The sequence below is a fragment of the Caretta caretta genome, chromosome 1 (assembly GCF_965140235.1).
Source record: "Caretta caretta isolate rCarCar2 chromosome 1, rCarCar1.hap1, whole genome shotgun sequence".
Classification (NCBI taxonomy): domain Eukaryota; kingdom Metazoa; phylum Chordata; order Testudines; family Cheloniidae; genus Caretta; species Caretta caretta.
In genome coordinates this window covers 307,540,522-307,557,790 of record NC_134206.1, presented here as the reverse complement: position 1 = coordinate 307,557,790, position 17,269 = coordinate 307,540,522, and the positions used below count along the sequence as shown (strand labels likewise).

The 17,269-nt window shown below is 43.1% G+C and overlaps 1 protein-coding gene across 1 annotated transcript in view; it reads left to right on the top strand.

The window, feature by feature from the left end:
• WNT2 (Wnt family member 2) overlaps window positions 1–17,269 on the top strand; it is a 45,794-nt gene that overhangs the window by 3,350 nt on the left and 25,175 nt on the right. Inside the window, exons 2-3 of the mRNA XM_048836932.2 lie at window positions 5,455–5,732; window positions 9,324–9,588. Coding sequence (XP_048692889.2) covers window positions 5,455–5,732; window positions 9,324–9,588 — 543 coding nt within the window. The remainder of the gene's footprint in view (window positions 1–5,454; window positions 5,733–9,323; window positions 9,589–17,269) is intronic.

The following is a 17,269-nucleotide window of genomic DNA, read 5'->3' as shown; positions in this document are numbered from 1 at the left end:
GATGACCCAGCATGTTATTCGTTTTAAGAACACTTTAACTGCAGATTTGACAAAATGCAAAGAAGGTACCAATGTGAGATTTCTAAAGATAGCTACAGCACTCGACCCAAGGTTTAAGAACCTGAAGTGCCTTCCAAAATCTGAGAGGGATGAAGTGTGGAGCATGCTTTCAGAAGTCCTAAACGAGCAACACTCCTATGCGGAAACTACAGAACCCAAACCACCAAAAAAGAAAATCAACCTTCTGCTGGTGGCATCTGACTCAGATGATGAAAATGAACATGTCAGTCTGCACTGTTTTGGATCGTTATCGAGCAGAACCCATCATCAGCATGGATGCATGTCCTCTGGAATGGTAGTTGAAGCATGAAGGGACATATGAATCTTTAGTGCATCTGGCACGTAAATATCTTGCAACACTGGCTACAACAGTGTCATGCAAATGCCTGTTCTCACTTTCAGGTGACATTGTAACGAAGTGGGCAGCATCATCTTAAGCACTTGTAAACAAAATTGTTTGTCTGAGCGACTGGCTGAACAAGAAGTAGAACTGGGTGGACCTGTAGGCTCTAAAGTTTTACATTGTTTTATTTTTGAATGCATTTTTTGTGTGTGCATAATTCTACATTTGCAGGTTCAACTGTCATGATAAAGAGATTTGCACTACAGTATTTGTATTAAGTGAATTGAAAAATACTATTTTCTTTTTACCGTGCAAATATTTATAATAAAAATAAATATAAAGTGAGCACTGTGCACTTTGTATTCTGTGTTGAAATTGAAATCAATATATTTGAAAATATGGAAAACATACAAAATATTTAAATAAATGGTATTCTATTATTTAACAGTGCGATTAATCGTGATTAATTTTTTTAATTGCTTGACAGCCCTAGTTAATACTTGTTTTTAAAATGTTTCCTCACTGTCTGTCTTATTTGTTTAAAAATTCCCTGGGATAAGCCCAAACACAAACATTTCTTCAGAGCATTTCGAGTAGTGGTTTTCAACCCGGGTGCTGCTTGTGGCCCAATTGGCACACAGCTGCGGCCCATGTGACATCCTCATGGCCATAGAGGTAGGTGTTTGTGGGAGGGGGGTCCACATAACACATAGAGCGCTGCATATGCGACCAACAATGGTAAATAGGTTGAGAACCACTGATTTAGAGTCTGGTCCTGTAGTCTTTGGGCAAAATTTCCATTGACTTTAGAGGAAGTTTTGCTTGAGTAAGAAATTATATGTGGGATGAATGGCTTTGTTTGTGCTTATTGCTATGGGCAAGAAAAGCAGCCAGTGCTCCTCTGCCACCCTCCTTGGCCAGTAATCTGCAGAAGCACTGAGCACATAGTGATCCCAACAACTAATTGACACCCCACTACCCTCCAACAGCTCCATCATGGATCAGCTTGTTTAGAGATGACAGGAAGACCACCTTCAGAGCACAGACATGGCTGCTTTACCTGTGCTTCCCCCCACACTGCACAACCCCACCATGGTGCATAATGACCAATCTAGGCTACAAGTACAACTGGGGCTTTGTAGCCACTTTGTGACTCTCTCATCTGATCTAGTCGTGGCAAACATCCCAACCGGAGCTTTTTTCCTCAGACAGGTGTCCACCGAGTTTGTTGTGTCTGCATTTCCCATGTTGCCTAAGTGTGTTTGGGTCTGTGCATTCTGGGAAAATCTAAGCAGCTATCCCAAACTGCCTCTGCAGGAGATAGAATGCAAACTGAGTGGCACCAGCACCAAGTGGAGCAATGCACCTTGGGATTTCTGCTACCACACAGCGTTGGGAAGGAGGCCTGGTCAAACTGGTGACATAGGCAAAGGCAGCATTGAGCATTCTCTCAGGTGCTTGGCTGGCTGGTTCATGCTCAGCTTCTTAATGATCACTATGTGTACGGTTGAGAAGGAATTTCCCCCCAGGTCAGATTGGCAATGACTTTGAACTGGGTTCATTTCCCACTATAGTATGTGGGTGTGGGTTACTTGCCAACACTATCTAAGTATATCTCACTTAATCATTTCCCTGCCATTGCAGGGGCATCAGGCACTGGTGCACCTCGGTCTCTCCCATTCTCTGCATGTGGAACGTAATAGGCTAGTCTCCTGTGGGTTGTAATATTATAATTTTAATTATGGTTGTTGGGTTTAGGGTGCGGATGCTGGGTGGTGTTGGTGGCCCGTGATTTATGGGAGGTCAGCCTAAGTGATCTGCGAGTCCCTTCTGGCCTTAAACTCTCTGATTCACATTACACCAATCTGTCTCTGGTAACAGAGATACATGGTTGGCTCCCGTGGTTGCTAACACGGTATTATCCACAGGTAGCATGGTTACAAATCATGTTTACTACCTGTCCTGGTTTTCCTGGGATTGTCCCTCATTTTAGGTAGCTGTCCCAGGAAATCTGCAAGTCTTCTGGGACATTAAAAGTCCTGATATTTTTTTTGGTCAGTCATCCCCACCCCCCGTTGGCTCCCGCAGTGGGTGTAGTGGGAGGAGCCACGGGCAGCAGTTCCTGCTCAGAGGGAGCTCTAGCTCTGGTGCGTCTGAGAGCCATGGGGACAGGGCAGCTTGGGAGCAGTGAGCAGGACAGGGGGAGCTTGGGGCTGGCAGCACCCAATCACTGCTGTTTAGGTACTGGCTGTGGGGACAGGAGAGAGGTGGATCCAGCCAACGCTGCATCCTGTTCAGCCAGGTTGATGCCTGGGGCAGCCCTGGGATCTGATGCCCTCCCGCAGGGGTGGGATGAGGAGTGCCCTGGGTGGGGAGGAAGGCAGTACCCAGGGATGTGTGTGGTGTGGTATGGGGGAGCAGACAGATGTTCTTGATTTATGGTTGTCACTTCTGAGGTACAGAAAACATGTATAGTGTCAGCCAGTGTCACTAACTGCTTGCAAAGTGAGGTGAAGTTGTGTAGATAGGTCTATGTGGCACACAGGGCCTTTTATTTGTTACAAGAGATGTCTGTGTATGTTAGACCTGGTCTGGAATTTTTCAACAGAAAATAAAGTTTCTGCAAAATTGAAGTTTTCCAGTGGAAGACTTTAATTTTTTTCCGTGAGGAAAATCGAAATGAAATACTGTATTTCACATTGGCTTGACCCAAATTGGAATATTTCATTCTGTTGAACTGACCTGAAACATTTTTGTTTTGAATCAGTTCAATAAAATATTAAACTGCTACTGCCTCTTGGGAGTTGTAGTTCTGGCCCCCATTCTTTCCTAGGGGCTGGGCTCCCTGGAGGAATACATACATCTCTCAGAATGTAACATGGATTCCCATCTGACCAAGCTGCATGGTGCATCATGGGAGTCAAAAACTCTTCTGAGTCTGGCCAGCAAAGGAGAATGGGGGCATCAGGCTCCTAAACAACAACTCCTCCCAGGAAGCAATAGGTGACAATAGGAAAATGCAATTTAATGTTGAGATAACTCAAAATCAAATAGTTCTGGTCAGTTCAACAAACCCAAATGAAACATTTCAACAGTTGTGAATCAAAATTTGTCAGAAATGCTATTGTGTTAGTACAGGACTGTGAGGAGCCAAGTTAGTTAACAATATCTTTATCATCACTTTGTGGTCACAGCAGAGACCAAGTCCTGTTCAGCACTGTGGTACAATGCAGCCCACATCTGGCTGAGCCTTCTAGATGCTACTGGAATAAAAATGTTAAATACTAATAAGTCAAGTCAGTGAATCATGGTTGAACCTTGTTCCCCTAGGGTTTATTCATGAGGGGATGACACAATTCAGAATTTTTCTGGTCTACACCTATTACAAAGTCATGGTCAGCATAGTGATGGCTAATTTGACTCTTTGAAGTCAAATTAACATACTTTAACATGATAAAAGTTTGTAGTGAAGACAAGCCCTCAAGTGATAGATTCCTCTTTATTCCTAGGGGTTTAGCCAGTGCATGAAGTGCACTTCTCACCTTCCTGCACTAGCTTTAACATAGACTTAAAGACTGCACTTTTCAACACAAACTTACTTTTCTGAATGTCTCTTTTGCAAACAGTGTCACTTGTACAACTCATAATCCTTTGTTGTCCATTGGCTGTTTTGAGTTGCTTTTGAAAACAGTCATTTGATGATTGTGTTTTTCCTCTGGAGAACACTTTACTACTTGAAATAAATTTGAATATTTGTATTAAGTAGACTGCACGGTAGTTTTTTAAAAAGCTGAGGTAAGTGTAATTTAATATGATGTAGATATGGTTTCCTGATTTTTTTTAATAGGACTGGCAGAAGTCATTTTCAGCCCACTGTTACAAAATTGTAACTGAAATGAGCAAACTTTAAATCTGAAATGAACAAAAGCTTCAATGCTATACAATATTTTGCTCTTCCAGTTAGTATTGACATACAGTGTGCTTTAAAAAGTATCCGGCTTCTGGATATCACCAAGCTGTTTCACGTTTTCTGACTGGAGAGCTCAGTTTTTCTTCAAGTTGTTCATATACTTATTGTGGCAACTATTAATAAGTACACATACTAATAATGAAATACAGCACTGTCTGAAAGCAAAAGTGTATTAAGACCCTAAAGAGTTTTCTATCTAGCACAGCTGTGTATTATGAGTTACTACTTATTATTAAAAGAATTTTATGTAGGTATTGCACTGAAATATGTACCTTTTTACCTTATGAGAGGGCATTGTCTGTAGTGTAATAAAGTATTGTATCTGAAAATAGACAGAACTGTATGAGTACTTGGCATGTGGAAGTGCAATTATAGGGCCAAATCCTACTCAATCACACAAGTAGTCCTATTGATTTCTTCAGTAGTTCTTAGGGCTTGGCTACACTTACATTTTATAGTGCTCTAACTTGCTGGCTCAGGGGTGTGAAAAATCACCCCCCTGAGCGCAGCAAGTCCAAGCGCTTTAAAGCGCCGTGCTCCCAGCGCTCGGAGCTAATCCCCTCATGGAGGTGGATTACCAGGAGTGCTGGGAGACCTATCTCCCAGCGCTTCCGCACGACCACACTTGCACTTCAAAGCGCTGTTGCGGGAGAGCTCCCGCAACAGCGCTTTGAAGTTTCCAGTGTAGCCATGCCCTTATTTGCATGAATAAAGTGAACAGGTTTGGCATCTAGGTAGCAAGCTTGTTTTCTTGCAGTACAACCAAAGATTTTCTAAATTCACTAAAACAGCTGTCCTAAAAGTGTATATGTACAATACAACTGATCTATGAAAGTGTATTAATAAATACTAGAAACAAACTTGTAATGTATCCTAATTCAAGACTTCTGTTGATGAGCTTTTACTAGAGAGGGGGCCAAATTCAAGCTATATGTAATTCTCTAATGAAATTACACCAGGTGTGAATTCAACCCAATTTCTCTTTTGTACACTGTGAAGTCCAGCATAAATGGATCTTAACCATTAAAATTATCTGGAACTGAATATCTCAACCATCTTAAGGCCAGACTTCTTGTTTCAGGTAGCCGGGAGTCTGCCTTTGTGAATGCCATCTCCTCTGCTGGAGTTGTATTTGCTATCACAAGGGCATGTAGTCAAGGAGAATTAAAATCATGCTCCTGTGATCCTAAGAAGAAAGGGTCTGCCAAGGACAACAAGGGCCACTTTGATTGGGGTGGTTGCAGCGATAACGTTGACTATGGTGTCAAATTTGCCAGAGCATTTGTGGATGCCAAAGAAAGGAAGGGAAAAGATGCCAGGGCACTGATGAACCTTCACAACAACAGAGCTGGAAGAAAGGTGGGTTTGACATGTCTGTCTTACTGCAACTTATCTTCTCTAAATGACCTAAAATTCCTTCATCTATTTACAAAAAATGGAAACATCATTCTGGGAGCATTATCCTTTGAGACTCATTAACATATGTCAATAATGCATTTGGGATGAAATTCACTCTGTGCAGAGGGCCAGTGTAAGATCTATGGCACCACTTACATGCTCACCTAAGGCCACAATCCTGAGAAGGTTTACACACATACTTAATTTTATGTACAGTGAGTAGTTATCCCATTGAAATCAATGAAATTATTCATGTCAGGAGATCAGACTAGATGGTCTGGTGGTCCCTACAGGCCTTAAATTCTATGACAGGGGTTCCCACCCAAGCACGAAGACAACCATGTGCCAATCTGTGCTAAGCACTTGTATAAGTCTTTGCAAGATCAGAGTGTAAGTGAGAGTTTAATTGGTGCCTAGACCTTGCACATAGGTGAATTCTAACCTGGGTGAATAAAGAAGGGAAACCTTTAAATACACTTGAAGACAACAGCAAAGGATTGGTTTGGCCCAACAAATCCTTCTATCCCAACAATGAAATAAAATAACGTAATTTACATCTACATGGAGACAATAAACATGCAAACAAATGATCAGAGGGGGTGAAATATACCTACTTCACTCACCTAAAAATGCAAATATTAAAAAATAAATAGAAACAAATTGCACTTGTTTAGCCCAAAGGCTCTGACCCAACCTTTATCCGAACAGTGTGTTAAAATAATATCCTTGGAACTTCCAAAATAGTCTTATTTTTGTTAATAAATGGCAATAAACCGCTAGGCATGTTGCCTACTGCTTGTGCAGTGAGTTGGAAAATACACTCACCTTTTGCCTTGGCATTTATAGAATACATATAAATGAGTATGGTCCATGTGACTGGAGTGTATTGATTAATTATTCAGAGGACAGGAAAATCATTATATGCACAGCATCTGAAAAATTGTCATATAGCCGCACCAGAATCTGTACTTTCAGCGAAGAGAAGATTTACTCGTTAAAAATGAAGAATTTTGATGACTTTGTTCATGAATCTCTGTTCTTTTTCCATGCACATTACATAGGAAGAATATTTTTCATATTTTGTGTGATCGTTTTAAAAAAAAATCCCTAAAATGGATATGAAGTCCTTTTACATTAACCATCCACCATAAGAAAAATGTGTCCCTTTTTAACCCTTGATTTGGTTAATTCTGGTGAATCTACAATGGTCCTCCATGTTAGATTGTTTGTCTGTTTTTTGTTTTCTAACAGCCTCTCTCCCCCTACTTTCAAATGGTTGTCGACAACACATGGTTTAGCCAGATAAGATTATCCAATCCAATGAAGTGTCAGAATGGCCAGTCAAAGAGGGCTATCTCAACTGGCTTTATAGTGTAAGGGACTGACTGCAAGTGGCTGTTGTGTATATGAGACAGCTCCTGATTTTATAAGGGTGAAAGCTCCTTGGCTGGGAGTATCTGCTGTCCATGCAATGTTTCAGGATATCTAACTGCTAAAAAAAAAATAAACAAACTATTAACATTGATCTAGAAAGGTACCACCACATCTGGTAAGTGAATAGGTTGGGGGCATAAGATCAATGAAGAGACTTCAGCAAAGAAACAAAAGTTATAAAGCAAATCCCTGTATGCTTTAGAACCTGATTTTTAGAAGGGGGTTCCCCTTTTGTACCCACAGTTTAGTGGTTTAAATTTAGTTAGAACATGATGTCCTTTAGATGTCTCATTACCTGAGTGTATCAACAAATCTGGCAGTTACAGGTCTAGATGGAATGAATTGTATCCAGTTATTTTTCCTCTACAAAATGAAAGGCCAAATTGTGATGAGAGGCCCTTTCAAAACTAGCCCTTACATTTGAGTAAATCAGAACATCCCATATGCACCAAATGAATGGCTATATTGTATATCATTATCTGAGCATCACTTAAGAAAAAACCCTCCTATATCTTAATGGGCGGCTTTTGATGTCTGAGGCCTCAGTTCAGCAAGGTAGTTAAACATGTGCCTAACTTTAAGTACTCAGAAGTCTCATTAATTTCTACTCACATGCTTAAAGTTAGACATGTGCTTAAATTCCTTGCTGAATTGGGGCCTTATTTTAATACTAAGTTCATCAGGCCAGATAGGACTGTGAGAATGTCAGTGACTGATTTGAACCAGAGTGATCTAATTGTTTGCCAGTCACAAAAGGAAACCAAGATGCTGGTCTCTTACTCAGGGTATGTAATGTATTGTAGCTTCTTTAGAAAGCTCTGGGCTGGAAAAGGCCATTCCAGTCTACTCCAGATCCAGTAATAGGGCTTTTTTTTCTTTTCTGCAACACAGACTCTAACGTGCATGCATTTCATGAATCCTGAGAATAGACTTCCAGAGATGTAATTGTCATAGATCAAAGGTCTATGTACTATGACTTATCACATAATTAATAAATTTACCCGTTATTTGTTCAGTAACATCCATACAAATATGTTAAAAGCCTGACCTGAAGCTGAGACTGCTTTAACACCATCCAATCATTATATGAATGATGACGATGAAGGCCTCAAGTGCAAGGCAATAAAATTCTTATAAACCTTTTTAAAAAAAAATGGTAAAAATAGAAGTTATACATATATTTTGCTTTCAGATGCCACATAGATGAAAATGACTAGCTCACATCGGATGCCCTAGTCTGATGACATAACACACTTTATGTTGTCTGTGTAAAATAAAATTACTGAGAAACCAGGTTAATTTCTAAGCCACATCTAAGAAACTCTTTGTAGATCTGGATAGGCACTCAGATACCATGGATAGATCTGGATGAGAAATGGAAAAATTACTGTAAAAATGTTTATATTGGATTTTGACCTGCTTTCCACTGAAATTTTGATGAAAAGATTAGTTGAAATTGTGAATTTCACAATTTTTTGATCAATTTTAACCATGGTGAAAGATCTCTTGGAAATGGGCAACCTCATAAAAAGTGAGATTGACAGGTCTGGTATGGTGTTACCTCAAGCTGAATGACAACACAGTAAACCCGATAGCATTTTTGAGGGGGCAGATTCTGCCTTCAGTTATGCATGTGCATTCCCATTGACTTCCAGACATTTGTGTTCTGACACTAGAACTTAATTTCTGTCCCAGATATCAGTGGAGGGAAGGAGGGAAATGATTTCTCAGTAGTGTTGCCTGGATCTTCAGGGAGACTGAAAGTAGAGGGAGAGGAGAAAACACCAATCCTGAAGATTGTTGGTATAACTGAGTAAACTAAGGTTTCAGAGTAACAGCCGTGTTAGTCTGTATTCTCAAAAAGAAAAGGAGTACTTGTGGCACCTTAGAGACTAACCAATTTATTTGAGCATTTGATGCTTTTCTTTTTGAGTAAACTAAGCAGACTGTCCTAACCTTGTGAGGATGACTCACTGCTGCCAGTGGGTGTCACCACAGACCATGATTACAGGAGCCATTACAAAGCTGAGACTGCAGGATCAATGGGAGGGGAGTGAAAAACATAAATTAAAATGTAGCCTGTTTTACCTGTTTATATTTCACTGGCTTTTTTGGCAGGCTGTGAAGCGGTTTTTGAAACAGGAGTGCAAATGTCATGGTGTGAGTGGATCATGTACTCTGAGAACCTGCTGGCTGGCCATGGCAGACTTTAGGAAAACAGGAGATTATCTATGGAGGAAATACAATGGAGCGATTCAGGTGGTCATGAATCAAGATGGCACTGGTTTCACCGTGGCTAACAAGAGATTTAAGAAGCCCACCAAGAATGACCTGGTATACTTTGAGAGCTCGCCAGACTACTGTATCAGAGACAGGGATGTAGGTAAGCTTGAGTTACCACACATACATGGTTTGATTTCAGACTTTTATTCCTTGAAGGTAAAAAACGACAATCAGTATTGGATTTACATATATTTCCCTCACTCTTTCCATCACTCTTTATTACCTAAAGTAAGAAGGACAACTCAGTACAAGAGTGAGAGATAATACAACTTCTCTGCGAGCAAAATCCTGGCCTTCTCTAAACTGAAGAGAACCAATTGTACCAATATTGTACATACATTGGGGGGTTTGTGGCAATGAGAACAGTAGTTTCTAGTTAGCTTTTCAATGAGACAGTCATATAGTTCCCCAAATTGGACTTCAACTAGCGTTCAATTCAATAAGACGACACTACATGATTCACTAATGCTATTATAGTCCCAAGAATGGAGCAGGGTCTACAGTTGCATGTATTACCTTTTTCCCTCGTAAGCAATATCAGTGATTCTTAAGCATTTTGGGTGCTGTCTTCGTGTATTACACACCTTCTCATATTCAACTGCATTCTAATCTGCAGGAGGGTTGGGCTCCAAAACCCATGGTGACGATTACCAGACGGAGGGGCTTGAAGTAGTCTCAGTTTCACTGTGAGTTAGAGATTGCACAAGAGACAGGCATTGGTTGTGAGCAGTAGCATTGCTATAGTTAATGGTGAGGCCAGCTTACTGTTTAACAGCCAGTTTTTCTAAGTGCTCTAAAATCCATAGGCTTACTTGGGTTCTCTCAAAATTGCTAGGCATTATGGGGAGCAGGAATAGTGCTCCATATCTAAGACCACCTGAGCAAGGCATTCTTGAGATACAACCTCCCCGTGCAAAAAAATTCAAGTGAAGTCAACATTTTACAATTATTGCAAAGTTTGGGCAGCCCAGAGGCTCAAATGAGAGCTCATATACTCCCAAAACAGATATCACCCACACACAACTGAGCTCTACTAATGTCTGGCACTCACTGCCCCTTTGGGGAAGCAACATTTAAAAAGTCATGCAGGGTAAATGTTGGCTCTGCAACATGGCTCAAGCCAAACTGATGAGCCTGGAAGAGCCAGATACGAATGCACAGCAGGAATGTGGCTCTGTTGCAAGCCAGAGTATTTACAGCCTGATGTCAGTGTATGTGGATTTTTCAAGGTGGCATGGGATGGCCAGAGAACCTTGGCAGCCCCAAGTGCTATGAGTTTTGATTCCTGCCCTTGGCAGCATTCTGATTATTGTAATGATTAGTATAGACAGCACCTCCACCACTAGATGGTGCAATATCTTTATTGTAGTGTTGTCATCGTCTTGTATGTTGTGGTGTTGCCCTGACGTCAGGGGGATTAGCAGTTAGCTTGATGTTACCTGTGAGTGCTGGAGTTGGTACTTGCAGTGGCCCAATCAATCTCTGTGATGCTATAACAGGGGTGGGCAAACTTTGTGGCCCTAGGGCCACATCAAATACAGAAATTGTATGGAGGGCTGGGTAGGGAAGGCTCTCCCAAAACAGAGAGATCTGGCCTAGCCCCTGCCCCCATTCCAGCCCCCTGGGACTCCTGCATCCTATCCAAACACCCCTGCTCTCTGCCCCCTGAGCATCCCCCCCCCCCCCCAGACATCCATCCGCTATCCAACCTCCCCTGCTCCCCACCTCCTGACCACCCCCCAGCCACCTATCCAACCCTCCCTGCTCTCCCCGCCCCATGTTACCTGTGGGGTGGGGGAAAAAGGGGCTCAGTCCTTTCCCTGTGCGTTTCCCCTGCTCGTTTGGCTGCTCTCCCTGACAGTCAGGCAGGGCTCGCTCCCTGTCTGGGCTTGGCTGCTGGGGACAGGGGCTAAGCATGCTGGAGGTGAAGGGGGGCTCTGGCTTGCTCTGTTCCTATCCCCAGCAGCAGGGCCCAGGCCCCTTGACCATGCCGCCCTGGAGCACCAGGTCTGGCGACACTATAGCCATGCCGCCTAGCCTGAGCTGCAGCCACGCTGCCAGGGAGTTGGGCTGGCTCCTCTGCAAGCCTGTCCTGACCCCGCTCCCTGGCAGGAGCTCAGGGGCTAGAGGGAAGGGTCCTGCAGGCCAGATGTGGCCCGCGGGCCGTAGTTTGCCCCCCTCTGTGCTATAAGCAAGTATTGCTGTATGTGTCTTGTGTTCATTAGCGGCTTTCTGCCTGCATTCTTCAGGGGCTCCTTCTGGAAGTTTTGCAATAAGAGCAAAGCTTCTGGTTTAAGAGACAATATTTCAAAGTGCTCTAAAATCCAAATTTCAGACTGGTTTTACTTGCAGTATTATCAAGGAAATAGCATTAATGTCATAGAGGGAAGGTGAAAGACTCTAGTAAGTAGCAGCATTAGGGTGATGTAATCACTTGTGCTTCATGCTCCTTATAGGATACCAGGGTTGGAAGGGACCTCAGGAGGTCATCTAATCCAACCCCCTGCTCAAAACAGGACCAATCCCCAATTTTTGGCCCAATCCCTAAATGGCCCCCTCAGGGATTGAACTCACAACCCTGGGTTTAGCAGGCCAATGCTCAAACCACTGAGCTATCCCTCCCCCCTAGCCCCATTCCCTGAATAGTGGGACCAAGTGTGATCAAACAAAAACAGGTAGCTGTGAGTCTCACCAGTGTCAGCATGTTTAAAGAAGTTGCTGAGCATCAGAAAATGCATTCACAACAGACAGCCCTGTTCTAGGGACTGCATTAAGATTATCATTGACTAATACGACACTAGAATACTGTCATCAGTCAAAACAGCCACTTACATTTATCATGAAAAGTAAACACAGGAAATTTCAACTTCCTATAACAATTCATCCAGTCTATACCAACCAAGAGTTCATACCTATCTATTTCAACTCTCCAAGTGCTCTAGTTTCTTGGGAAAAGAGGTCCAAAGGAAATGGACACTAAAATTTTTAGTCTCCTGACCCTTTTAAAAACAGTAATAGCAACCTTCACATGACAGTTTCCCCCACAAACTTCTGTAGAAAAATCAAGCAGTGCACAAAACTGAAGTAAAGAGTTTAAAATGATACTCTTACCCCAAAGAAAATGTTTTGTAGACCTTTTTCACCCCTGTTAAAATGGAAATCCTGCTGTAACCTTAACTGTGGTGTGGATATACGAGGGCCAGGAGTAGAGACAGTGCTGCAAGCTGCAGTGGTTCAGTTAAGGGGTTCTTTAGTTACAGCTACCTCCCCCAGTACGGTGACCAGATGTCCTGATTTTATAGGTTCCAATATTCATGGCTTCGTCTTATACAGGCACCTATTATGCTCCACCGCCTGTTCTGATTTTTCACACTTGCTACTGGTCACCCTATCCCCCAGTAAGGAGCAGATTTTAATAATCAAAGTGCTCTAATATCCACATGCATAAGGAGATTGCCTTGAAAACTGGTTTGTCACAACAAGGGTTGGGGGCATGGAGGGGCCAAGAGGTGAGCACAGCTGGTAGCTGAGTGGCAGTGAGTTTTCCCTGGAAGCCTCTTGTGGCCCCCAGTCGTGACCTTCTCACTTCCACCACTTCTTAAAAAAAAAAAAAAGAAAGAAAACAAAGAAACCACCACCACCACCACGGGAATTTCACTGCCCAAAAACTTCCCTGGCGCAGTTAAGTTTGACTGGCAGCGCCTTGTACCTTTTCAGAGTATCAACTGCACGTATACTTAAACTTCTTAAAACCAGGGAATAAGAGTTAATGTACATCCCAGCACCACCCTGCAACCTTAATTCTCCCAGTCCCCTTTGAGGGGTGCCCCAACCCTCCCCTTACAGACACTGTTGCACTGTGTCTTCCAGATGATATGTAGCACTGTGGGGAGGGGACACAGCACGCGAATACACTAGAAGAAGCTGTCAGACCACATCCTCAGTAAGGCAAAAGTTGCATTTTGGGCAGTGTTAGTGAACATCAGTTGGCTACACCTGGCCTGTACTCAACCACGTCATGTCTTCTGCACATAACACACCAGAGTTGCCACACATTACAACCCCTGAACCTTCATCCTAAGGACTATCTCTAGAACGTCACCTGCCCTTACTTCTGCCCGGTAGTGCACTGTCATGCAGGGTACCAGACTGCTGCAAATCCCCGCGGCAAGAATAGACTATTGTGCACCTCTACTTGCACAACCCACATAACTCGGCTCAGAAACAAGGGATTCCTGATGTTCCTCTCCCTGTGTCACTGGGTGAGCCATGGCAACCTACCATGAGAACTCTGTGGCAATCAATACAGCTGTCCTTTATGCATGGGACATACAGATGAATGGGAGAATACAGTTCTGCACAATACATCACATAAAATGATAGTTACTTAGTCATTCCTCATGTCTGCTTCTAATAGGACAGCCTTGGCTGCAACATACTTAAAGCCTGTTCCCAGAGCTCTTGCTAGTTGCAGGGGGCAGAGTTAAGGTTGCAGGATGGAGCTGCTGTGTACTTTAACTCTGTATTTCCTGGTTTTCTGAGGTTTCAGTGTGGGTGCACTCACCATTCTGGAAGGGTGTAAGGCACTGTCAGTCCACTTTAACCATGTTAATATGTTACTAATGTGGAAATAAAAAGAACAGAAGTCTGTAAAAGGGAGGCAAGTTAAGTAATGCACAAAAGATTTGCCATACCATGACATCTGTTGAGTGGAGGTAATTAACAGGTTGTGAGAATCAGATTGCTGTGACCTATCAATAGGTAGCAGTGACAAGCACAGGGAAGTGCAGGTCACCTCTTCTGGATATCTCTGCTTCTTTATGATCCAAGTTTTACTCCAAATACATATGCGGGAGAACAGCTGCACATCGCACGTCAAGTCAGTGGAAGTTTTGCTAAGTTAACATTATCAGGGCTAAGATTTCACCCAATATGTGTAAAATAAGTAGCCTTTCTGATCAGAGGATTCAGATATTACTTAGTGGTCTTTGCAGGTGCTCTAAATGCCCATCATGCTCCCTTATCGTGAGTAATGGCAGCAAGTATAATATCTTTATCTGGATGCATGCATGTTACGGGCATGTTGTAGCACTGTACACAGGGCCGCCCTAAGGATTTATGGGGCGCTGCGCAGTATTATTAAACTAGTGCCCATATGCTGGCGCAACTGGTGCCCCAACGCCGGCTCATTTGGCTCTGTGAATACTGGTGCCCCTATGCTGGTGCAACCGGTGCCCTTACGCTGGCGCATTCGGCCCTGTGAATACGGCCCCTGCCCTCTGCCTAGTAAGGAGACTGTGCGCGTGCTGGGTGTGCAGGAGCCGACCCACTCTGACCTGCTGTCCCAGCTCCGGGGCTGGAGCACCCACGGGGAAAATGTAGTGGGTAGGGAGCACCCACCGGCGCAAAGCTCCCCCCCTTCTGCCCCCTCCCCCCACGTCTCTCATGCACCGGCAGCCCCACGCTTACCAACTCCTCCCAGCGCTTCCGAAGCACCGCAAACAGCTGTGGGAGGGAGGGGGAGGAGGTGGGGAAGAGGAGGGGTGGGAGTGGAGCAGGGATGGGAAGAGGCAGGGCAGGGGCTTGGGGGAAGGGGTGGAGTGGGAGCGGGGCCTGGAGCAGACTCGGGGTGTCGAGCACCCCCCGGCAAGATGAGAAGTCAGTATGGTCCTAGTGGTGCCCCAAATTTTCAGGTGCCCTATGCAGCCGTGTATGCTGCATATGCCTAAGGACGGCCCTGACTGTACAGAGACTGACTTCATAGCCTAGAGTTACAGATACAACTTTCTCTTTGGAGGCTGCTTCTTTCGTTGTAAATCCTGTGACACATTTTTCCCTAAAAGAACAGGCCTTTACCTAAACTTTTGTAAGTGAAAATGCTGTTTTATAGTCTTTATAGGAAGTGCAATGCATTCTGTCAGGCTTGTTATCTCAGAGGCGATTGGGCATTTTTCTCTGCGGAGTATTATCTTTACTTTTCCTCTGACTTTGTCAGCTCCGCTCAGAGGCTGTAGAGCCTGACAAATGCTGTTGTTCATCTCAAGATAACACATTAAATGAAGAATTTCTTGCTGCTCTATGAGTCTGAGAAATTACTTGTTACAAAGGGTAAACTTTTTGAGAAACGGTAGTAAAACTTTAATGTAATGAGGGAATATGTAGTTCAGCTCTGTGTGATTCTGTTTGCTTATTCTAATAATACAAAAAAAATCTGATAAACTCAACAAACATGGATCAGACTTTGACAAAGATGATAGAAGCAGTTGAGGAGATTTTTTTTTCATGCTTAATTTAACTTCACTAAGTTGCAGCCTCCACAGGAGAAACCCCGTGAAATTTTGTATTGGGGAGGATTATCGAAGTTTGAGTTGGGAAATGTTTGTTGTCTAGCATGTCAGTGCCAACTAAATGTACTGTCATAAAGCTTCGTTATGTCCCTGAACATAGCTTGTCTGTCATCTCCCAGGGAATTCAGACATTTTGATGCTTGGAAGAATACCTCTAAGAATTCTGTCATTTCTCTGTTATTCTTCCTAAACATGGTACATCTAGAAATTGTAATTGTGATCATGTGTGATGACCGCCATCTTGACTGACTCTGGGGATTGAACTAGAGACTTCCAGGGCTAAAATTATGAGTTTCTCTAGCTTGAGCTAAAGAGCCACGCTCACCAGTTATGAGTCTGTTACAACTCACCTCTTCAGTGATTGGGCACACTGAGGAAGACATACTATGCATTGACCAGTGAGTTACAGATGCTCAATTGTTGTATTAACTTTTGGCTAAAGGACTGAACCTAAGGACCTTCTACCTAAATATACTGGCCTATCCATGTGCCACTGTTATGAAGGCTTTTATTCTTTGTGTTGGCTTGTATCCTAAGTAAATCCTAAGTCATTAGAGGGTGCTATAGTGGGTGCTATGGTTGAGCTCACGTGTGCAGATCTCACAGTCCACCTAGTGGAAGGCACTAATGCATGTGTACACTAATTGGTACATGATAAAACACAACTCACTGGTACTGTACCAGCCTTCCTAGAAGGAACATGGGAGGCAGTGTTTTCTGAGGTAACATCACATGTGGCAAGCACTAACAGCCAAGTGGTTGGTAAGTGGGGAATGCAGTGGCCTAACATTTCAGCTAATGTTAATGCTTCATGCTAAAACTGAGAACTTTTTAAAAAGGATGTAAGGTGGGATTTTCAAAAACCCTTAGCATTCATTTATCTCTGCTCCTATTGAAACCAGAAGAACTTTTTACCATTGACTTCAGTGGCAGCAGAGATAGGCCAACACTGAGTGCTTTTTGAAAATCCCACCCCTTAACCGCTTAGAAATCCTGACACAAACACTCTTTCTTCATCTGCTTATAAATTGCCAGCTGCCAGAATGAGTAAAGACTCAGCAAGAACAGCCTGGACAATAGGAGACCTCAGGAGCCATTTCAATAAATAAAGGGAAGCCGAGGGAGGTTTATATAAATGACACTTCATTTATTAAAACCGCACACTGCCCCTCCTGGGCATGCATCTATCCCTCCAAAAATGCTCTGAATAAGCCACCTTCATCATCTTCAAATAGACAGCTGTTAGGCAGTTTCATTTTACAAACGTACACTGTTTTGCCATGCGTGTTAGGCTCAGTACACTGAAAGCTGTTGTAAGTATATCACATTGTGACCATGCCAGTGGAAAATTGGAGCATGTTCCATGTCTAAATGTATGAAAGGTAGTAGTGTAGAGGTTATGAATTGATTGACAGCATCTTTATTATAAGCCAT